Raw genomic sequence first — 25185 nt, 5'->3', positions numbered from 1 at the left:
TCATGAATGTATTTCATTCAAGAAGACATGTGCGATCATCTCTTCTTTGTCTTGATCATGGATCCTGTTTGAATTCCAGGATTCAGGATGGAATAAGAGAAGAATAGGGAAGCATTGGAAGATGGAGAAGAATTAGAATTAGAGCTCTTAGAGAATGCTTTGAAAGTTTACGAAAGGTACTGCTTAGTTGGGGGAAGTGGTAGTTTGAAGTTGTGAACTTACCAAGGAGAACTGATATATGTGTATGTGGGAAATATACATATTTCCCACATACACATATATGTGAATTTATACACATATATTGTATTAAAGAATCAAATCATATCAGAAATTGAACTAACAGATGATCATGAGGATCTCTTAAATATTTATGGGGCTTCTAAATTTTCCAAAAATTTATTATTTTGTATCAAAAAGCCCCAAGTGCTAGGGTAGAGAATTCTTCCAACAGTTCCATATGTTCTGCTCTCTTAGGGAACAGGCACAGGGGAGAGGCACATAATTATTTCAGGAATTATTATCAGTTCTTGAACTGGTAATGCTACTTAGTAAGCCAATATAGGATCCTCTGTTTCTATAAGCAGTACATGCACCAGAAAGTAGGGTTGATCTTAGAACTATAAAGAGAATAATTCCCCACCCAGCTGATATTAGCAATGGTTAGCATTTATTTTTGGCAAGGCAATAAAGTTAAGTGACTTTCCCAAGGTCACATAGCTAGGTCATTATTAAGTGCCTGAGGTCGAATTTGAACTCAGGTCCTCCTGAATCCAGGGCTGGAGCTCTCTCAACTGCTCCACCTAGCTGCCCCAGTTAGTATTTCTTTATCCAAACACACATGTGCATGCTCTGCTCTTCTCAAGGCTACTTGATTCCTCAGGCCATGGTTACTGTATCTTTTTTCTTCAAAACTTTTCTTTTTTCTAAATATGGAAACTTAGGGGAAATTTTTTGCTTGCTTCTGAATTCAATAAAAAAATCAGTGAGCATTTGTTAAGACCCCCCTCTAATGCCAAATAGTGTGCTAGGTATTGGGAATACAAAAAAAAAAAAGGAAAGTGGAACCAGACCCTGACTTCAGGGATCTTATATTCTGCTGGAGAAAAAAAAAACATGGATACAAATGTACAAATTCCAATTATATACCAAGGAAATAGAAGCTCATTTCAGAAAAGGGGTAGGAGTCAGGAAGGATCTTATGTCACAAGCTGAGCCTCACAGAAGTTTTAAAAGTAAAGGTTAGAAGGAAAGAAGGAAATGTATTTATTAAGAGGTTGTTATATACTTAATTCCTTATTAAGGCTATCTAGAGGGGCGGCTAGGTGGCGTAGTGGATAAAGCACCGGCCTTTGAATCAGGAGGACCTGGGTTCACATCTGATCTGGGACACTTAACAATTCCCTAGCTGTGTGGCCTTGGGCAAGCCACTTAACCCCATTTGCCTTGCAAAAATCTAAAAAAAGGCTATCTAGAATAGGTATTTTAATTTTCTGTCAGCTCTTAATCTTTTATAGTCTAACTTCTGACCTTATTTTCTCACAACTCCCTTTTCCTCATCACTACCCATCTTTTACTTGCCAAATTCAATGAATTTTACTTAGTCTCATTCTCCTTGATCTCTCTCTGCAGCCTTTGACACTGTTGCTCACTCTCCCTTCTTAACTCCTTTTTTCTTTCTAGATTTTCAAAACACCACTCTTTTGGGGTTTTCCTCTTATCCACCTATCTGAATCTTACTTCTGATCTAACTACAGTCGTCCCTTCAGGTTCTATCCTGGGCCCTCCTCTTCTCTTATTATACTACTTCATTTGATGATCTCATCACTTCCCATCAATTTAATTACCCTTTCTTTGATAAAGAGGCTCAACTCTACTTTTCCTGCCCCAATTTCTCTGATGACTTCCAGTCTTGCATCTCCACCTGCATTTCTGACATCTGAAGCTGGATGTCCAGTAGATATCTTAAACTCATGTCCAAAACAGAACACATTATCTTTCCCCCTAAAACCTCTCCCATCCCTTCCTACTTTCCTTATTACTGTAGAGGGCAATGCCATCCTCCCAGTACCTCATGCTCTCAACCTAAAAGCCATCCTGAGATCTCACTGTCTCTCACCATTCCTCTTCCCCCATATCCAAACTTTTGCCAAGATCTGTTGATTTCATCTTGGCAGCATCTCTCAAACACTCCCCCTTCTCTCCTCTGCCACTGCCACCACCCTGGTGTAGTGCCTCACATCTTGATTGCTGCAACAGCTTACTGCTAAAGTCAGCTATCTCAAGATTCTCCCAACTCCATTTCATTCTCCATGGAGTCTCTGATTTCCCTGAAATGCAGGTCTGATCATATCAGCCTCTCTTCTTATTGGAGTAAACCCCAATGCAAAATGTGCTACATTGGAATAAACTCCAATGATTCCCTATTACCTGTTTGCCTTTCAAAGAACTTTATAACCTTGGTAAACCCTACCTTTCCAGTCTTCTTTCCCCCAGTCCCCAGCAGTGACTCTTCAGTGACAATGGCCTGTTGATTTTTCCACAAAAGACATTCCGACTCTCCATTCCAGGCATTTTCTCTGACTGTGCCCCATATCTGGAACACTCATCCTCCTTTGTTCTGATTACTGATTTCCCCGACTTCCTTTAAGTCCCAAAGTGCCACTTTTTTCCACGAAGCCTACCTCAACTTCTCTTAATTCCAGTGCCTTTTCTCTGTTGTTTCCTATTTATCCCATAGATTGCTTGTTGTCTATATATTTGTTTGCATGTCCCTCCCCTTACATTGTAGGTCCTTGAAGTTCTTAATTTTGGGGCTTTTGCATGGCAATAGGATTACGTGACTTGCCCAAGTTCATACAGCTAAGTAATTATTAAGTGTCTGAGGCCAGATTTGAATTCAGGTACTCCTGACTCCAGGGCTGGTGTTCTATCCACTTAACCACCTAGCTGCCCTTCCTTAAGGATCTTGGTTCAGGCCTTATCCCTGATTAATGAGATAATTTTAAGAAAAGAAAGGGAAAAAAAGACAGCAATGTATGGCTGACCCAGGGTTCAAACTTCAGGCTGTTTTTTTTTTTTTATGCAGCAGTAAACAATTTCCAATATAAAGACAAGACAATCCTGATTGGTTCATATTTTCAATGAGAAAATGGGAGTAGTATCATCACCTCAGGTCCTCCCCCATTACAGGATTTTAGAACTATCGGAACTGCCATCTCCTGGCATGTAGACTGGTTTCCCAAGGACCCAAAGTCTAAAGGTCATGAGGTCATTCAGACTATACCAGTGACTGACTTTGTCCAAGGGCAGGGATTATATTTTGCTTTTTTATGTTCCTAGCTCTTAGCACACAGTCTGTCACACAGTAGGCATTTAATAAATGTTTCCTGAATTGAATTTTTAAGCTCTGTGCAAAGATTATGCCATTTGATTCTCACAACAACCTTGAGAGGTAGGTACTATTATCATACTCATTTTATATAGTTAAGGAAATGGGGGTAAATAGAGATTAAGTGATTTATGCAGCTCTTACATATCTGAAGCAGAATTCAAACTCAAGTCTTTCTACTCTACTGTGCCTACCACCTCTAGCTTTCTAGAAGTGGAGGGAAAGCCTTGACAAAGGCATAAAGATGGGAGATGTAGAGTGAGTCTCTTTCCCTAATATTTTATTTTAAATATTGAAAAGAATGTTTGGCTGAAAGCTTGGCCAATAGGATTTTGAGTGATTGTCCTGGCCCTATCAAATCTAATTATATCTTGTTTTCTGCCTAGTGACTTTACCATGATTAAACCTTTATGCCCATATCTATACACAAGTACACACACACACCCAAGAATTGAACTTTGTTGTAAATGCAGTACAAGTGGTTTTGAGGGCAGCTTCGAGTCTTTTCTAATGCTACAAACCCCTGCCATGGTCCTCAGTTCTTGAAAATGTATGCATCTAGCTCAAGATAATATTTATCGCCTCAGGCTAATTTCATGTCATCTAGTTTGTCTTTGGTCTAAACCACTTTGATAGTATTATCAGAACAAATTATGAGTTTTCTTTCATAGGGATAAAGCTAAGACGACACACATTGAATCTTTTTTTCCCCCTTCTCTTATAGGACTGTGTGCATAAAGGTGTCCTTCTTTCTTTTCATGAAATTGATCTTGCTTAATCAAAGATGGAGCAAATGGACTGCAAGCCCTACCAACCTCTGTCCAAAGTCAAACATGAAATGGACCTAGCTTATACTAGCTCTTCAGATGAGAGCGAAGAAGGACGAAAACCAGGACAGCCCTATAATTCCCGAGAAACTCTGCACGAGTATAACCAAGAACTCAGACTCCACTGTAACAGCCAGAGCAGAAAGAGGAAGGAAATTGAGAAATCTACTCAAGGTATCTCCTTATTGGTTTATTCTAGTTTCTTAATACATGAAGCATGGGTTCTAAGGAAAAATGAAGATCCCTGCATGCAAATACTAATTTGCTGATGTTAACTGGTTAATGATCAGTATTGTTAACACATGTTCAGGGAGTAGGACCCATACGCCAGCTCAGCTGAGGCTGGAGGTTATGTGTGGTTTTACAGATCAGAAATAAATTTGGATTCATCAATCCTCTTATCAGAACATTCAAAATGTGTCTAATCTGACAAATAGCCATTTACAGACCAAAGGAAAAATAATTTATAGTAAGACACAAAGCAAACAGCTAAGTGCTTTGGGAGACAAATATTTGGCAGCTGATAAGGTTTTAGTGAAGGGTAGCTGAGACCACCAAATGAGTCTACATAAAGTCTACCAAAATGGAAACAATGAAGAGCAAAAGGTCAGAATATTGAAAGATGCTACGTGATTATCCTTCAGGACTGGTTCCTATAAGGACATACCTGAACATTTGCTACATGTAGGACTTCTCTTACCGGTTTTATATGGTGAAACCAGTCCTGAAAGATGATTCAAAGCTAACATCTGATTGGCTTAATTGTGATTTTAGTTGAAAACTATGAACCTGTAGCATATTCAAAACTCTCTGAATTTCATATATATCACTGATTGTAGGGTCTCATCCATGTGGACATTCTCTCCAGTGGCATGATACTTGTTTATGTCATCCATAAAATCTTAAACTAAAGTCTGTAGAATATTGTAGTCATAGATTTAGATTTAGAAAGAACTTCAGAAGCCAACTAGTCTAATATCTTCATTTTTTAAAGGAAGAAACTGAGGCCCAGATATGTTACATGACTTGACCAAGGTCACAAAGGCTGAAGGATTTTCTCTAGGTCAAAAACTTCACACATTCGTTCTTATAGTTAAACATATACAACAAGTTTATCGATGATGATAGTCATTTTTCAAACTTTTCAGAGATGTAGCTGTTCTGATTTGCTCTTCTCAGACTATTTATTTCATGTCTCCCTCCCCATTATTCCTATCATGACCATGCCAGCATAATGCTAGGCATGAAGGTCCTATCTGGGAGATATAAGCTCTAGTTTTGACTCTGTTGCTAACTTCCTGGATTACCTTGGTACTTCAGTACCCTGTTCCATTTACCTAATGAATCAGATTTACTTGATGGTTTACAGAAAATAATGGAAAGGGAAAAATCAACTCATTCATCAACTCTCATTCATATTACTTCTTTTATTTAGAAGTTGCCCTTCAAATGATTGGCTTTGTGATAAACTAATAGCTAAACCTAAGCAGAGAAAGAAATAGGCCTCAAGCACAAAATTTAGGAATCCTAATGAGATGTTATGAAATGTATTTTCTTCATAGCTAATAAAGATCTCTGAATGGTAAAACTGAGGTAAGATACTTCTCAGTTAAGGGTCAAGAATCAGAATTGTACCATATCTTTTATTGAAGTTCGGGCTAAGACTAACCAGCATGAGGCAAAGGGTTGAATCAAGGAAAAGGAAATTAGAGAAATTGCATAGTAACCCCCAGGGGTCTCAAGTAGGGTCAAAACACCAAAGATGGCTTTCTGCCAGTTATCTGGGCATCACAGAAGTCTACAGTCTCCTATGAGCTAATATTTCAGTTTTTGAGTTCTCAGGAATTCTAAGACAGTGATTGGATGAGCAGATGAGGATCAGATTTAAAGAGTTTATTCTTCTTATGTCCACTGGGGATAAAGAAATCTATAATCTATAAGAACTAGGGTGCAGCTGAGCTCAACATTGTCACAGTTTTGGAAACAGGGTGACATCTTCCCAACAGGTTAGGAATTATAAAACAAAATAATGAAATTGCAATAAATTACGCTAGTTAAGTAGAAAATAATAAAAATATCTTCAGGAGATTTTGTTTTGTCTTATTATTATCTCTATCTCTGACTGAATGAGTGCCAAGGGATAAAGGCCTTAAGGTTTGCTCCTCAACAAAAGATGATAGAGTTTTTGCTTAAGTGAATTTGAACTTTCTCACTGTATTTTGCCTATGAAGCTGCCCACCATAGTAGTGAAGGGAGAAGGGTAGAATTTCACAAGGATCCTTATGTAAAGAAAATAAAGCCTCAGCTTACCAATATCACTATGTATGCATGTATACATTGTCTAGCAAGCAAAATCAGTTCTTACCCATTCATAAAGGAAAGGGGGACACTTGCAGTTACAAACGGACTATTGAAGTTCTTCTTTGTGTCATCAGAGACAGTTTAATATAGCCCTTTGGTTACGTTGAGAACTATTGGTTTCACTGATTCCCTGCTGTCCTTCCCCTTGCATGGTCTTCTCTTTATAGTATACACTCAGAATGCAATCAAAAAAAAAAAAATCTTATCTTCATCTGGAGATAAAATCCATTATGAAAATACTAACCAAAAATAAACAAGCATTAAAGAGAGCCCAATATTCCCAAGGATAAGCAATGTTGATCTGCTGAGGGATGGTGAAGGAAGAAGTGGAGAGTGTAAAAATTCACCAGGACCCAGAACTGGTAAAGCAGACATAATTGGAAAAATGAAAAAATTCTCTCTGGGTAGATCATTTTTAAGTGGGTCACTTGTAACCAGAGCTGCTGACTCCCACAATCTTACCCCCCCACACACCTTGTAATTTCTATTTCCTTTGATCTTCCAGTCTCTTCTTCCATTTGGGGAAAAAAACAACAGTAATTCCCCATTGCCCTCTTCCCTTACCAATAAGAAGATATGTACTGAAAAGCAAACCCCTCTAAATCTCATTTGTCCTCATCTATAAGAACAGCCCCTTCCTGTCCTGACAGTCTGTGATTCTAAGTTTATTAGTCAATGTCTTTTTCCAGTAGGTGTTTGACTTTATTAGACTTCACTAAATTTTGAGTCCATACTTCATATTTATCCCCCAGTTTAGGAATATACCTATTGGCAATTTTAAGAAATGTATTATTTTTCTTTTTCCATTAACCTTCAATTGTGGACATGTACACAGTCACTTCTTCTGGAAATGGGATATAAATTAGGCTATTAGAAATGTCATGAGATGAGAGGCAAGGGAACTGAATTCTCCTCATTATTCCCTATGAGTTTTTAAGTGGGGGGGGAGGTAGGAGGAGAGGAGAGGACCAGATTCTTTGACCTCTTACAAAATGCCTGTGATCAACTGCCATAGTTCCTTTGTTAAAACTAAGATCTTTTAAATTTATTAGTCATGACTGCTGGTGAGTGCAAAGTAATATCCTTGGATTGTACAAGTACCCATGAGTTACAGCTTCTTAGTGAAGTTGAGGCTATTGAAGAGACATCTTTAAATTTGAAGTTGACATCAGGGAGGGCAGTGAACAGGATCTCTCAGAACTGGGCCCTTTGTGTCTGCTCTCACCCCTACCATTTTTACAGAATGAAACTCACAGCAGAGCATGACTCTTAGTGATCTCTGCTAACAAATGCTTATTCTTCACAGTATAACTGAGAATAGGACCCTAGTTCCTTAACTTGCTAAGGGTTGTTCTGTAGACTTACATTAGCCCATGGTTTGATCTGACCGTTCGGACTTTGGCTGGAAGCCAAGTGAGATTATACTAACTTCATGACAGCTGCTTCCTCCTCTGACCAGGTCCTTTATGGTTTTAGACAGCCAAGGCAACCATGGACCTCATGCCAAAGCATCATGGGGTGCCTTGAGAGGAGAGTAATTCTCTTGCCCATCTCCAACCCATCAAATGTAGGCTTTATCATAAGAGTAAAAGGCTTTTCTTACCGGTCCGAGTGAGAACAGAACAGATAATGGTGAACTCATTCACAACCAAATAAATGGTTGATGGCAAATTTTTACGCAAAAGGGAAATTATTGGCGCTTATTTTTGGCAAACATTGGTAAGAGGAAACACCTCGTCTGTTCTGTAAATATTCTTGTATATTTACCTTTATGTGCCAAGAAAACAGCCCTGGGGTTGACAGGCTGTATATTGTGTAGGATTCTAAGATTGGTTTTCCTGTTTTCCAAAAGGTTTATAATTCTTGGAAGAACATTAATCTAGCACCGCTCACAGTTCTTGACTCACAGAATGAATGAGCCCTTGGCAGGCCTATTTTATCTGAGTTTTGGCAGGTGGAATAGCTAGGGCAGATTTTCTGGCAGCCGGGAAGGCAGGCAATTGTTCTCGGCAGTCTCGGCTCACGGGGAGGCATCAATTCACTAGGAAAGGAGTCTAAGACAAATGCAAATAGAAATATATATAAACACAAACCAAAGACAGGAATTTTAATTATGCTAATTGCCCCATAATTTGGATAATAGGTAAGGCTGGCTGTGAATGCAGTTGTTTTACTAGTAAGTTGTTGTCAATACAAAGCCATACCTCCATGAAAGAAACATGCCATAGAGACCATCTTCAAATTCGTTTCCTACTGTGGAATACTCAGAAGCCAGCTGAAAATTTGGAGTAAATAAACCAGGTTGCAAATAAATACCTTAGTAAATTTGATTGCATGATTTTTTAAAGCAAATTATTTAGCAAGAACATATTTTATGTTGTGGGAGCTTAATGTGATTAAAAAAACAAACAAGCAAACTTGTATATGGAATCAGAAAACCTGGGTTCACCAATTGATCCTGTCATTTACTACCTTTGTGATTATGGCCAAGTCATTTAAAAGAAGGTAAGACAGAACACTATGTATCTCTATGAAGTTAGCAACTACAAGATAGGAAGCAGAAGGGGAATTCCAGAAGAACAGTGGAATGAAAGGTACCCTAGGGCAGCTCTTTCCTCCAAAGACCATAGGATCCAAGTTTTAAGTCCCCAAATACAGAAAACACAACAAGAACAGGATGATCTTAGATCGATAGGATCAGAGATGTACAGTTGAAAGAACTCTCAAGGGCTCCTTTTGTCTAACCCTTTCTTTTGTCAGAGGAGGAAACTGAGGCCCAGGTAGATGAAGGGATCACATGTGAAATTATAGTTTTAAACCAGGAGTGACCTTAGAGGCCAACCCACTCATAATACAAATAAGGAAACTGAGACACAGAGATGGGTCTTGTCCAAGATCAGACAAGTGATTAGTTATAAAGGGAAAATCTGAACCTTTGCCCTCTGACTCCAAATCAAGAATACCCTTCAGGGTAGTTCTTACAGAGAAAAAAAAAAAAGGAAGGCCATTTCACTAGCATATTGCTCCTAAATTTTACTCATACCTTTCTGCCCCTGACTCCACTCTATTCATTTATTTAAATTTTTTTTTATTTATTTAAGACAATGGGGTTAAGCTACTTGCCCAAGGTCACACAACTAGGCAATTATTAAGTGTCTGAAGCTGAATTTGAACTCAGGTCCTCCTGACTCCAGGGCCAGTTCTCTATCCACTATGCCATCTAGCTGCCCTCTACTCTATTCTTTTAGATCACAACTCATGTTACCTTCATGGCTGTGCAATTTTAGGCTCCTGACTTCTATAGTTAAGCCTATGACAATGTCCCAGAGAAAACATAATAGCAGTGTGAGTTGATGCCTATGAATCACATCAGTTCTTAGGCTCTGAGGAACATGTAGGAACCTGCGGGACAAGAAAATGAAGGAAAGAAGAGACAAAAGTAACCACAACAGTACAGCAAAGGGGTGAGACAAAAGTTGAGAAAGGACCCAAATGCAGAAGAATCTCTAAGAACTTCTCTCTGCATTGACCTCAGATGCCCTCCCCTGACTTCTTCAGGATGAGCCAAGGGGCCTGGCAAAACCAGGAGCCAAGAGCACAGTGGAGCCCCTGAGGGTGAGACTAGGTGAGGTGAAGGATAGGCCTTGCGATTGTGGCCAGTAGCAACTCCCTGAAACAATGTCCCAATTGGTCAGATGTCTGAAGGAAGAAAGGAAAGGGATAAATATTTGAAGAAAAGATGTATTTCAATGAATAGTACTTGAGGCAAAAAGAAAATCTCCCATAAAAACTGGAGTTTAACCCCTTGAGATAGCAATGAAAAAATTTCTAAAAACTTTCAGAATGGTTCAGAACAGTCAAAGAAAGTATCAAACTGATACAGAAATAAGGGCAGCAGTCAGAAATTTTAAACAAGAGATCAGCTACCACCACAAAGACCTAAAGTGTGTTTCGGATTGACTTTTCTCTGCTCATATTTGTTTTCAACTTAGTAGAATGTAAGGTCCTTGAAGGAAGGGGCCTAAATATTTTTGTCTTTGTATACACAAGACTTAGAATAGAGACTAACATCTAAAAGAAGCTTGAGAAATGACTTGAATTGATATCTGTGCTTCCAGACTGTCCCACCCCACTGTGTGAACCCTCCTTCATGAAAATGCTTTAAGAATCTTCCTTGAACCCAGGTCTGATGGTACTGCAACGCTGATCAATAATCTGTGATTCACTATGCTCCTAAGGAAAAAAAAAATCACAAACCCCTCAGTCTTGTATCTGAAGTGCTTACCTTTGTCTCTTCCATCTACATGTCATTTTTTCCCCATTGCTCCCTTTCACATAGTCTACATTTCAGTAAGACTGGTCTACTGGCAATTTCCCAATTAACATTTCATCTCTAGGACCATGCCATTGGACCCAATATGACCCTAACCTTGGATAATATCCTCTCCTTACCTTAGTATCCTTCAAGGATCTTACCTCCTGCAAAAAAACAAAAAACAAAGCAAAAAAGCAACAACCAACAAAAAACACCCTGTAACCGCTTTGGCTCTTGCTACTGTTTCTTCTCAAATTGACTTCTATTTATCTGTTTAGATATTGTATTCCCCCTACTAGAAAGTAGGTTTCTGGAGGATAGGGACTATTTTATTTGTCTTTCTATCTTTGGCATCTAACAAAGCCTTTTTATATATAATATAAGCTTTCAAGTGTTTATTAAATTTATTGAATAATTTTGACTGACTGTAAATGGCTCATAGGCAGTTGAAACCTATGACAGGTGAGGAGATAAGAGAATAAACCCTAGCTGCTAGTGATGAGTGTGACACCATATCAATAAAAGCTGCAGCCCTGAGTACTGAAATTAGAGAGTGGGGGAGGGTGGGCAAGATAATTGCTTATCCACTGTCAGTGGTCTTTGAAAGATAACAACAGAGTTGCTATAGGACTAGAGAAGGACAAATGTCCCAATTTTCAAAAAGGGGAGAGAATGTAATCCACAAACCATATGGCCATGAACTCATCTCTGATTCCTGGAAAAATTATAGGATGTGTAAAAGTTAAAGGAGCATTTTAAAACACAAAGGATGATCACAAAAAAACCTAGCAAGACTTCAATGGGAACAGATCATGTCAGACTAATCTTATTTCCTTTTTGATCACGAAATACTGTAGATTTGAGCAAAATATTTGACAAAGCACTTCATTCTATCTCTGCAGATGAGATGGAAAGGTATAGGTCAGACATTGGACAGGTGTAATTGTAATTGATGGAATGACTAGACCCAATGTGAAGTCACTGGTAATGATTCAATATTTACTTGGAAAGAGCTCTCTCTTCTCCCCAATGTGGCCTGGGAATCTGTCCTTGGGCTATTTAACATTTTTATCAGTGATTGCGATAAGGCTAGAGAACCTTTTTACCAGATATTCAGCTGATACAAAGATGGAATAGATGGCTAGCCTGCATAATAACCAGAATCTAAGAAGATTTTAAAAAGTTGGAAAGTTATATGACACATATGAACAGATATAGTGGGAACAAATGTAAAAGTCCTAACATTTGGGTCACAAAAATCAACATCTCAAGTACAAGACAGGAAAATGTGACTAGACTATTCATCTGGAAAGATTTGGAGTTTTCAGTAAATTGCAAGCACAGTGTGAATTAGTCATATGATAAAACAATCAAAACCCTATACTGTAATCTTAGGCTACATTGAGAGTTATAATGCTTTGAAAAGGGGAAGTCAGTAGTAGTCCTGAGAAACTCTGCCCTGGGCAAATCATATCTGGTAGACAATAAAAAGGAATAAAACACCTTGAGGACATGTAGGCCATCTGAGGACTGGCTGAAGGAATTTGGAATGTCTAGCCTAAAATAGAAAAGATTTTAAAGGGGGATTGTGTTCAAGTGTTTGAAGGGGTCTCATACCTAAGAGGAATTAGACTTACTCTGCCCAGCCTCAGAAGCAGAAACGATGGCTGGAAGGGGCATGAAGCATACTTGGACTCAGGGTCAAGAAAAACTTATTAACAATTAATTTAGAGCCTTTTAAAGTGGAATGTGTTGCCTTGGAGGTAGTGAATTCCCCTTCATTGGGAGTATTCCAGAAGACAGGATGACTTTTTGTAGGGGATAGTGTAAAGGAGATTCTTGGTGGGCTAGATGGACTCTGAGATCCCTTCCAACTATGTAATTTTATGATCCCTCAGTCTATTGCCTCCTATATAAAATGAAGGGGTTGGAAGACTTAACATTTGAGCTCCCTGCCACCTCTAAGTCCTATGATGCTTTATAGGAAGTCCACATTTTTCCCTTCAAATTTCCCTCATCCACTCACCTAACGATCCTTAAAAAGGACCTCCACTTCATTTCTTGCCTTGTTAATCTGCTTATTCATCCATTACCTCATTTCCAAAAATAGCCAAAGTGCACGCTGCTGTCTCTGGGTTGGAGCCAAAGTCAGGGCCCTTATTACATATTGCCTAGACTATTGCAGAAACCTCCTAACTGGTCTTATTTGTGTGTCCTAGCTCCTTTCCTATCCTGTAACCTCCTTGCCATCTGGTGGCAACAAGATGGTAACTATGGATTTATATTTACTCAAAAGGCTACAAGCAGAAACCTTTCAAGTTACAATCAAAGATGGTATGTTCTCCATATTATCTCTTTTAATCCTCACAACCCCCCTGTGTGAAATAGCTTTTATTTTATGCCCATTTTGCTAACGAAATAACTGAGACTGAGACGTTCAGTAACTTGGCCAGGGTCACACAACTACTAAATAAATATCTAAGATGGGATTTGAACTCAGGTCTTCCTGATTCCAAGTCCAGTGCTCTTGGCCTCTGTAGTACTTAGCTGGCAGCATCTTTATTTCTCAAGGATCGTAGGGAGATGAAATGGCTTGCCTAAAGTCACAATGGGAGATTTTGTGGTGGTTGTTGTATTATTCATTCATATCCAATTCTTTGTGACCCTGTGGACCACAGTTCTTCTAGCCTCCACCATCTTTCAGAGTCTTTCTCAATGCGTCTTCATTATCACAGAAAATGGTTTCAGATCCAAATCCTCAGATTCCAAAACCAGTAGTTTTCAGTGTGCCTCACGTAGATAATGGCATAGGAAAGCCTAAACTCGAACTCATCCACTTTGCAATCTCTTCTTCTTCCTCCATTTAAGTGATCCTTATCTACTTTGGTCACTCTGCTTTCTGATCAAGCTTTCAGGCCTCTCATGATGAAAACAACTTCGCCAATATTAAAAATGTACTCACCAGACAAAGAAAAAGGTTTCATTGTACTGTTGCAGAATTTACTTTTAATCTTAGAGGTGGTTCACATTTCCAACAGCACCATGGGTTTATGAGATATAGTGCATTTTTACCTATAGGGGAAAATTTTAGTCTAAGTGCTCTGAGTATGTGTCTAAGATACTTTCAAAATTCTACCCACTATTACATTGCTTTATATGCCTTCTTTTTCTTTGTACGGAGGAAGACTCAAACTGTCTAAATTGAAGAAGACAGACCAAGAAATGCCTGCAGTTCATTATGGCCCCAAGGGACAATTTCAAAAATGTCCTTTAACCATTGTTCATTGCAAAATGGAGGTATGCCTCTCACTTTCATCAATTTCACATATAGAGGTAAAGACTTATAGACCCTATGTATTAAGGGGGACTGGGAAATCCACACAGATTGTGAAAGCAGCACACAATTCCTTTAAGAAGGTGGTTTTTCTCATGCAGTTGAATGTTTGTTTCCAAGCTGTTTATTACTTTACAGAGAAACTAGAATTGTGGAATGATTAGGATCCATTGCCACCTGAAAATCTTTCAAGAATTAAAATAAAGCTCCCCTTATATATATATATATATATATATATATATATATGTATGTATTTATATATGCATATATATATATATATATATATATATATATATATATATATAACAGATATCAGTGGGGAAAATTGATCTCCATTTACCTACAACTTTTTGAAAGTTCATATTTAAAGTTCTGTATCTCCCCTATATTGCAATCCCGTGGGCTACCCTCTCTTCCCTGCAATCCAAGGGGCTACTTGTTCAATGCTTGAATCTCAGGTGCATTCAGCACTGGATTAAACTTGTGTTTTTACCATTTGGCCTAGATGGAACTTTCTGGTAATGGTGGTATGGGGAGCATGTATATCTTTTGGCAAAGCAGATCCAAAGAGATGGGGAACTAATTTGCTCTTCCTCATCTAACAATCAGCAAGAACTTATTTAGTATCTACTCTGTGCCAGACATTGCTAGGAATTAGAGATGCCAAGGTAAAAGGGCAACAGTCCCTGCCCTCAGGATACTTTGGTTCTAAGTGGGGAGATAACATATGTAAGTATTCACAAAATATTACAAATTAGATGTAGTTGGAGGAGAAAGCATTAACTGCTGGGGATGGGGAGTTGGACCAAGAAAAGCTTCCTAGAGAAAGTAGACTTTGTGCTAAATCTTGAAAGAAACCAGAGATTCCAAGAGGCAGAGGATGAGAGAGGAGAGGATGCTAGGCATGATGAACAGTCACTGCAAAGGCACAGAGATGGGACATAGAGTGTTGTGAGGAGTAACAAGTGAGCCAGTATGACCAGAATGTGTAGAGCAGAGTAGTGTGTAAAGAGACCAGAGAGGTAGGTTGTGAAGAGCTTTGTTATTGAAGAAGACCATGTCATCAGGGAAGTGATGCCATGATATGTGCATGAACTGAATTTGAGAGGGGGTACTGTGCTATGTCACCAGCCTCACTGTCTCCTCCAGAGCTATCTGTGTCCAGTGGTCAGATAGGAATCAGGATGACTGGAACCGGCCCTGGATGCAGAGGCAATTGGGGTTAAGTGACTCAACCATGGTCACACAGCTAGTCATTGGCAAGTGTCTGAGGCTATGTTTGAACTCAGATCCTCTTGACTTTAGGACCAGGACTCTACCCACTGTGCCACCTAGCTGCCCCCATTAAAGAGTTTTAAATGCCTAACCCAAGAGTTTTTATTTCTTTCTGATGGCAGCTGAGAACCATTGGAATTTACTGAGTAAGAGTGTAACCTGGTCAGACCTGGGACTAAATAAGTGTCAGTTATAAGCTTAAGATTTTTGTGTTCATCCCAACATTGTAAAGTTGGAGTATTTAGCCTACCCTCAAGATTAGGCCAGGAAAAGCATAAGCAATCCTGCGGTGGGGATGGGATTCTAGAGGAGATGAGTTAAGCTCAGGGAAATTGCCTCTTATAAGAAAATAAGAGAGTCACATAGATACACAATCCTAAATGGTTTTTTAAATATGAAAATATGTCAGCCAATCACGAGGGTGTCCTCAGAGTATAAAAGTGGTGTTCTCCATAAGAATCAATCAGGCAAAGCTTGGGAGAGGAACTGGGTTTGGGGCGAAGTTTTACTGGTGAGGATCTTAGATTGGTAGAAGAGGGAAGGGCACTAGCAGAGAGGGTCATGGGAGGAGCAAGGTATGCAAAGAGGCCTGAGTGAGCCAGCTGGCAGGTCTCATGGGTTTTGAATCTGGTTGGGGCAGGCTTATACTGTAGGGAAAAGAGGAATGAGGTTGGTGAAGTGTGTCAAGAAGTCAATATTAAGCCAGAGTGAAGAGTTTGCTTTATGATATCATGCATAATAAAAAACCCTGGACTAATGGAGGGAAAGCATGGATATACATATTATCTTTTTTAAACAGATGAAAGCAAAATTCCAAAACGATATGGCATTTTTTGAAAAAAATGTATTTCATGTTCACGTGACCAGAGAGAAGGAGTTTTACATGACTGAAAAGACACGACTGTAAGGCCCACTGACAAATCCCACCAGGAAATCGTCCTGTCAGAAGTCTGCTGGCCTGCCCTTTTGTCATCTCTGATGCGGAACTGGCTCCATACACAAATACAGTCTGTTCATTTCGAGCACTTTTTGCTCATTACAATTCCAGGAACGTGTAAAGGTGACAGCAGATAAATCTTGAATCTGTGGAAAGTATGAAAGCTTTCTGGTTTGAAGCCTTTTCCCCCAAAGGGTGAGACTTTTGCTGTCCTGGCAGTACAAATGGACCCTCATGCCATGCTATTCAGGGCCCATCATTTTAGGAGTCTGAGAACTCTTTCCTTTTTATTACTCTTGAGTCTTTGACTGGTTGACCCCTGATGTCTTTTAAGCCAAGTAAGAAAGCAGTTAGAAATGATCTCAAAGGGAAAAAATAAAGTTAAAAAAAATAAACCTTCAAGGACACGCCCAAACCTTTTGTGGATTTCAAAGGTTAGCAAGAACATTCATTTCTCCAACTCCGAATGAGACATTTTACAATGCTTTGCTCCTCAAGTCCAATTATGTCTTCTCATTAAGGGTTCAGGAACAATGTTTCAAGAACCCTGAAAGAATGCCCACGCTGACACCCAGCCACTCTAAATTGCTCCTAGCCTAGCTCCGATGAATTAATAAAATATCTGGGACAAAATCCCCTTGGCTGTTCCAAAGGAGGGATAGTAGGGTTTTTGAGAAATAGACCAATCAGGAGAAACGCTGTGTATTCACTTCATGCAGTTGATTAGAAAGTCTTGTTTTAGTGTTTTTTCCTCATTTTTAATGAACTCTCAGAGTAGTTTCCTACTTAAAGGAATCACATAATGACTCTTTTTCAGGCTGAGAATGGTATCAGGGTTCTTTTAGTGTCTGCTTTGTCTGGATAGTCCCCTGGATCATTAAAACTCCTTTTCCTAAATTTAAGGTTTCTTAAAGCAAAGACATACTTGTATTGGGGCAGCTAGGTGGCGCAGTGGATAGAGCACTAGCCTTGGAGTCAGGAAGACCTGATTTCAAATGTGACCTCAGACACTTAATAATAACCTAGCTGTGTGACCTTGGGCGAGTCACTTAACCGCATTGCCTTGCAAAAACAAGAAGAAAAAAAAAGACATACTTGTATATAGATAGCTAAGAGTTCAACCAGTGAAGTACATGGAACCAAGAATAATATGTTGAGTTTATGTTACAGGTTAACATGTACATTGTATGTATCTAGTTAGAAGGAAGGTCATGCCCAGAAGTATTCTGACAAGAATTTAAAGACATAAAGACCAGTATGCTCATTATACTCTATGAAATTCTGGGTATTGCGCTCTTGAAAGGATGTTGAAGCTTCCTTGGTAAGAGGAAGGGAGCCTCTAATGGGAAAGGGTCTCAGAATCATGTCATGGGAGGTTTTACTGAAGGAAGTTAGAGTGCTTAGCACTGGAAAAAGATGACACAGAAGTCACATATAGCAATCTCCTAATATTTAAAAAGGCCCTCATGTGGAAGAAGGATTTGGTCTGTTCCCCTTAAAACCAGAGGAAACAGTGGATAGACGTTAAGCAACAGTTTTAGGCTCGATATTAGGAAAACATTTCATATTAAAGAGAATTGTTCCTTAGGAGGATGAGATGCTTTGGGAAGTAGTAGGTTCCCTCATACTGGAGCTGTACACAGAGGCCAGATGACCTCTTAGAAGGTATGTTGTGAATCAACGAACCATCTCTACCCCTTCTCCTTCATTGTCTCTTGAGTATTCAGAATAAGTTTTGGTTACCAGTCTCTTCCCTACTATTGATTGTTTACCCATCTGTAAACTCTCTTTGTCCAGCATACCACAAACTCCAATCTCAAATGTTTGGAACTGATTTTATTTTCCTATAGTCAATGAGATATTGGAGTTCAGAATTCTGAATCCAATACTGAAACCAGTCCTGTTGTGGTTGATCTGACCAGGAAATGCGGGACAAATGAGTGAAGAGCTGGGTTCTATTTCACATCCTGTGATGTGGTAATGAAAATGCTTATCTTTGATTTACTCTCAGGGTGGCCTCACTAAGCAAGCATCACTGGATTACTTTACATCTAAATCTACTCAGAGGAAGAAGAATGGTGGGGTCCCTAATCTAGAGAGGTTTTTTCCCCCCTTCCTTGAAAGGTTATGATAACTAGAAATGGTAGCTCTTAAGAAGCCCAAATCAATATTGCCATTGAACTAATCCACATAAGAAGCTTAGCTTCTCAGGAGGTTTCAGAATAGCTAAAACAAAACAAAAATCAGTCTCAAATGAGTTGCCCGTGTTTCAAAGAAAGTGTTAAATAGTTGTGGCACCAACAAGCTTTTCTGGAAGCAAAGATACATGCAGAATCTTACAAGAACTCTTTATCTTAGCAAATAAATACTTGCATTTAACCTGTTCACAGTAACTTTTCACCAATTTAAAGTATCATTTGTAGGTATATCATGGTTGCCTTATAAATGTTCTGCCTTTATATGTGCATTATATAAGACCAAAGGGTTTTATGTATCTTTCCCTGTCGTAGTAATGATGGTGGTAGAGGTGATAATAGTGAGGAGTATAAGAGTATAAGAGCTAACATTAATGCAACACTTGCCCCATATGTCTCCAAAACTCTAGCAGCTCCAAGCTGTCCTCAGCCTTTGCCAACGCCCTATATTACACGGTTTGATTCTCGTCAAACAATGATGAGGTCGTTGTTATTATTTTCCTCGTAATAGATAGGTGAACTAAAACTGAGAGAGGTTGAAAGACTTGCCCAAGGTCACACCACTATAACATGTTGGTGGCAAAATTCTATCTTAGGTCTTCCTGATTCTGTGCCCAACCCTGTGCCCACTGCCTCACTGTGCCTCCGAGGTACCTAAAGTAAGAATACCTTCATTTTACATCTTATTAAGTAAAATAATACATGTAAAAGTTATAGTAAAATTTATCGTATTATATAAGTGACTGTTGTTTATAATCCTCACCTTATAAAATAACTAATAATTAAACAAACTTTAGGTTTACAACACAATATTATATTTTAGATCAATGAGGCCAATATGATCAGTCCATTTTTTCAGACGAGGAAATTGAGCATAACTTAACCTGATTTCACTAAAGTCATTCAGCTAGTAAATGGTCAAATTGAGAAATGGCTAAATTTCTAGGTCCTCTGATTGTTTCAGGGACTTTACCCATTATATTAATGGTACCTAACTAGCGAATTGGATTTGAAGTAATGCAATGCTATATCCTTGTTTGCTCTCTATCCGATGCCATTCATTTGTAGGCCAGCTAGGGGCACAGCATAGGGGCTTTTTCCTGTGCCTAGAGAAGGAAAGGCTTAGGTGGTATTGCCTGGGTTTGGTGTCACCAATTTAAAATTGAAAGACCTTGAAGGTGAAAGAATTCACAACCAGCCCTAGAATTTTAAAATTGCTCAGGATTTATTATACAAGCCTGCAAAGTATACAACTTTAAATCTTATTCCCTCCTGGAGAAGCAAGCAGCTTGAGGGCAGGCGTGAACAACAGAACGCTAGAGCAAGAAAGTGAAAAGGAGAGAGAGAGAGAGAGAGAGAGAGAGAGAGAGAGAGAACACGAACACCATTCTTTCAAAGCAAAAGTAGAGTGAAGAAAGTGGCCAGCTTCTCTACCCGGTCTACTTAAATGCACTTGTGCAATGGGTTGGACAAGGGTGGTGCTTAGGAAGTAATCCAGCACCTGACTCCAGGAGTTCTCCAATAGGCAAGCTATTTGTTGATCTTTCCTATTTCAAGGTGTCTTGCCCTTTAGGTCCAGCACATCATTTCCTGTAGTGCCAGCACCAGCTTGACCCATCAATGGACAAGGTCAGATAGACTGGAAGCTTGGAGGAACGGGAATTAAGGTGACTGCCATCTTGAGGAATGTACATTTAACAATGGAGTCATTTTGAACAACAAGGAGTTCCACAGATAGGCACAGACAATATTTTCCTTCCACAAAATTTGTTCCTAATCACAACATCTTCCTGCATCAGTAGAGTAAGCCTTATTCTTTCTGACTCCAGGAGGCAAAACTAGGAGCAATGCGGGGAGTCTGGGTTTTGCTGAATGACTGGAAAACCTTTCAGTTACCTCAAGCTGTCCCAGATGCATTGAGATGACTTGGAACGAACTGGGTTCCCTTTAGCTGGAGTCCCTCCCTTGGAGGATGTCTAAGAAGTGAGAGATGTTGCTCAGGTAGATTGGACAAGATTCTGTCTCTGAGGTCCCTTCGAGTCCTGGGACTTTGTGATTTGGAGGAAGAACCCATGATCATCCTCTTGCTAAGATGATGCTCTAACTTGCTGAGTGAGCTAAATGCCTTAGAATTTGTTTGCTCAGGGATATTTGGAGGCTGTCAGATGTCTTGAAAAATTTCTGTTTGGGGACAAACAAGACAGCTGTGTTCAGTAATCAAGTCTATCAAAGAAGGGGGGGGAGGCTAAGAAAGAGTGTGATGCTCTGAAACAAGAGATAAATGTATAGACATCACTTCTAGGAAATTAAATGTCTTTCTGGCTAAAAAAAGAGCCTGGCATTTGAAGTCCCCTGAAATGGACTCTGCTGTGTCTGTCTATCTGGGGTCCCACAGATCCCATTGCCCACGTGTCTGCCTGTGAAGAGGGTTCCTTTATTGGGCTGCCCTATTATATTTAATTCCTGGTAACGTGGTAATGGGCTCTGTATTGAGATGCTTGGCTCTGCCAAGCCATTGTATTTAAATTGTCTCCTCTCATCAAGCTTCTGAATGGGAAAGCTTGGGAGTTGTGGAGCTTCCAAGCTTTTGTGAGCTATGGCAGGCTGATAAATAGCTCCTTTATGCAGCATTGCAGATAACAAGAAATTTCTCCGGCAACCCCTAGCATGAAATGTGTATATTTCACAATACATTGAGAATGTGTTAACTTAAAGTCTACTCATGCACATTGAAAAGATGCCTGATTTCTTAATTGTACTAGTAAGTGCCATATCATATGTATACTCTAACCAGTTGGGTGAAATGTGGCTATAAATATCTTAGAAAAGAGAGTTTGGATTCTTTCAGGAGAATTCCTCTAAATGCAAATTCAGATAATTGTAATGATCAATCATTTACTGGTATGTTAATTTCTTAATGCATTCAATTTATCAGCAGCAGGGTTTTTTTCCTAATTCTAAAGAAGCAAAGCTTAATTCTCTTTTCACTGATTAATTGTGGAGAATTATACTTCTGGCAGTTGACAAAGGGACTTACATGGCTTGCTTCAATACTATTCAAGACATAGGTAAATAATAAAAGTAAACAATTCATGAGAAGTGGAAACATAATTAACCACAGTCTTATATGAGTTTGTCTCCCCTCCCAGGAAGCAGTCAAGCTTCCGAATGAACTCCCAGTTGTCTCAGGAAGAGAAAGAATTGCTAAATGATTCACGTGAAATCTCAGTTGTTCTTTAAACATTTTTTAAAAATTGACACAGGGTAATTCAGTGAGGAGCTATTAATCAGTTACAATATGCCTATCACCGCACAATGTTCCAGGAGTGATTTGAAAGGAATATATGACTCAAAGAGTTTACATTTGAGCCATAGGAAAACATGTTCCAATGCAATGAAATCCTTTCGAAATTCCAGGTTTTGGAGATAATTGAAATCTGTGTTAGCACTTATGTTCATTATGTCCATTTTTCCATATGCACATATGTCATTGCTTCAAAGAATGTGATTTGCACTATAGTGTTCCTATCTGAATTCATGTAATAATGAGCTATGTTATAACAGGACTGGACATGTATTCATATCAACTGGAAATAGTTGAAAATTCAGTAGATATGCACTTTCACTTTAATATTGAACATCATTCAGAAGAGCAATGTCTTCCAACTTTTTGTCCAAAGAATGCTCCTTATTCCCATGTGACACCCTGTGAGAATGGCTCTACTATGCTGATTCCTGGAAAGATCTCATTACTAGGTCAAGACTCTTGCTTTCAATTTTGTTTCATTCATTCAATGAGTGACCTTAGGTCTCCTTTTAAGTATCATTTACTAGTATATTAAGAGTCACCTCAGGTCTCGGGGAACTGTTTATCAAAATCCTGAAAATAATTCAAAATATGCTGCCTGCTATTGTCTCTATAGAGACTCTGAACCAAAGAAGAAAAGTCAATTGGAAAGGGACATTTGCTAGAATTATCTACATGTGACGAATTCCTCTAGGGCTCTAACTTGTTTGAATATTCTTGCCCTCCTAGAACTGAAGTGCTCTTCCTTCTCTTGGTTTCTTCTTCGGAATTTCTTAGAATATAGTAAGATGGACGTGTAATTGAAAAAAAATACGATGTAGTGGAAACTCTTCTTGATGCTGTTCTCAAGAGACAGGTAAATAAAACTGATACCCAATGTAGGGAATAGCTATGCTATATAAGACTTGATCTGAATGTAGCTATCATTCGAGGATGTGTTTCAACCCACAGTTCTACAAGACCGTGAAATAATTTGTATTAATAATTAATGCTGCTGTAATTAGTAGAGGATTGTCCCTGTGATCTGAGTTAGAATGATTTATCCTAGATTGAACGTGGCAAGTCCTTTCCCCTCTCAGAATCTCAGTTTCTCCATCTGTAAAATAAGAGAATTAGCTTAATGGTCTCTAAAGGCTTTTTCACCTCCTGACATCCTGTAATTTCATGTCTTCCTGATCTCTTCCTTTTGCTATTGCAGCATCATTTACAGAAGAGTATTTCTCTCTGGGTAAATGCAGTCTCATCACAATCACTCTTGAGAATGTACATGTTGGAATCATTCCTGTCACTGTGACTTATTGACATTGAACATTTTCATAGGGCTCGCACCTGGTGAAAAATCCACAACCTTCAAAAGAAATGTTAGCATGTTTTCAGTACACGCATTGTTTTACAGAAGCCATCATGACAGTTTCTGTTTCTATCTTTGAAGTACAAATGACTATTCCTTGGACATAAGCTTCTTTGGACATGTACATTTTTACTTAGGTCAAGGCCTACTTGTTCCCTGATCACATGACTGGATGATGCTTGGTGATCCTCTGTATGAGCATCATAATTTTTCTTTCTCTTAATTTGACATCTGATTACCTTGGCATTCAAAATACCTCACCCAAGCAATTGCTTTTTTTTTTCTTTTTTATGAATTTCAGCCGATGAGGGAAATTTGTAAATTATAGTGGCAACTCTAAGTGCTTTGTTGGCACATTAGCACTTTGGGAACCTTTTAATAGATTTTTCCTGTGGGCTTTATGTTCTCCTCTCTTTTAGCTGTGTGCTTATCCTGTCTTCCTCTTCGAATGTAGATTCTTCAAGGGCAACACTTTATCTCCTATGTGTTTTTCTCTCTGTAGCACTTGCACAATGCCTCACACACTGCCTCCACATGTACTGTCAATTTCTGAATAGATAGTATCATAATCCTTAGAATTCTTTATAAATGCAAGTGATTCTTCTGATTATGAACAACTTTTCCCCAAAGAAAGGTTCCTACCATTGAGAAACGTTTTCCTAATTTGAGAGCATACCCTGACTAAATTTAAAAATTAACCTGCTAACCAAAACACTTGGCAAATAAGTGTCTGTTAGTTTATCATTGTAATTTGCCAAAATTAGAATTTAACTTAGCAAACTAGAAGTTTAAACTTTACTATTATTACACATGTTGCTTGGTGTTTCAATTTTGATCTTTTCCAGTCTTAATTTTGTGAGTGCCTTTTGGAATAAAGTGAGTTCTCTAGTAATTCCACTCATTGCAGATGAGTACCTTACTTGTATGATTGATTTTCATGAAGTTGACTGATATAGGTTCAAAATTCCCTTGCCTCCTTCCCTAACTCTTTCCCTGTCTCCCTTCCCTTCCTCCCTTCCTTCCTTCCATCCTTCCTCCTGTGAACTTTTTCATTATTAAACATCGACTTTTTTTTTTCTCAGAGATGGCACTGAAGAAGAAAATCAATGACATATCTAGCTAGCCAGTTTGGACTGAATGGGTATTTAGATAGACTCCAAGGGACAAATACAGATGGTGATTTATTATGCATACAATTGTAAAGAATGCCTTTATTTGAGCATTGATGCATATACAATTATTCACTAGAATACTCCAGTATTACAATTTCACTGGGAAGTTGTGGAGAGATTAATTTACTAAAGTATAAAACAATGGAATTTCCTCTTTTTCAACTCTAATATGTGATTTTTTTTTCTTTGAAGGATTGCAAAATTAACTCTACCTAAATTTTTATTGTAATTAATCTTAGACATTTCCCCTGTTTTAAGAGTTATTTTTTCTTTTGGTCATTTTTATTGTTACATCATCTTCATTTCTGCATATCTTTCTTCTCTCCCCTATCTAGAAAGACATCTCTTTTAATGACTGCTAAAAAAAATCATGTTTGAACCTTTACCCTAATTAACTAGGCAAAATTCAGGAAGAGAAAGTTAAAAAGGAGTGTATTAAAACACGAAGACAGAAAAGTGTTGTTTGGCCACAGGGGCCCATCCAGGCTTCAAACTGGGAACCGCTTTTATAGACAACTTTTCATAATAAGGACAAGAAAGTTCTGATAGGTACGTGTTTTTAAAGACTCTTCCTCTATTGCTACATCATAGTAAAATGAGATTAGGGGTAAGGGGGTGGTGGTAGGATGAAAGGACATGCTAACTATCAGGTAATACAAAAGACAAGGGATACATACCATAGACTGATTGATGCCTCTCCTAACAGACTGATTAACATGTGCT

At 38.7% G+C, this 25185-nt stretch overlaps 1 protein-coding gene across 6 annotated transcripts in view; it reads left to right on the top strand.

Annotated features, from left to right (window-relative positions):
* TENM1 (teneurin transmembrane protein 1) overlaps positions 1–25185 on the top strand; it is a 1637812-nt gene that overhangs the window by 1078124 nt on the left and 534503 nt on the right. For all 6 annotated transcript variants that reach the window (XM_074202813.1, XM_074202814.1, XM_074202809.1 and 3 more), the window contains one exon: positions 4113–4389. In XM_074202813.1, coding sequence (XP_074058914.1) covers positions 4173–4389 — 217 coding nt within the window. In that variant the 5' untranslated portion in view covers positions 4113–4172. The remainder of the gene's footprint in view (positions 1–4112; positions 4390–25185) is intronic.

The sequence above is a fragment of the Macrotis lagotis genome, chromosome X (genome assembly GCF_037893015.1).
Source record: "Macrotis lagotis isolate mMagLag1 chromosome X, bilby.v1.9.chrom.fasta, whole genome shotgun sequence".
Lineage (NCBI taxonomy): Eukaryota > Metazoa > Chordata > Mammalia > Peramelemorphia > Peramelidae > Macrotis > Macrotis lagotis.
This window is presented reverse-complemented; position numbering and strand designations above follow the sequence as displayed.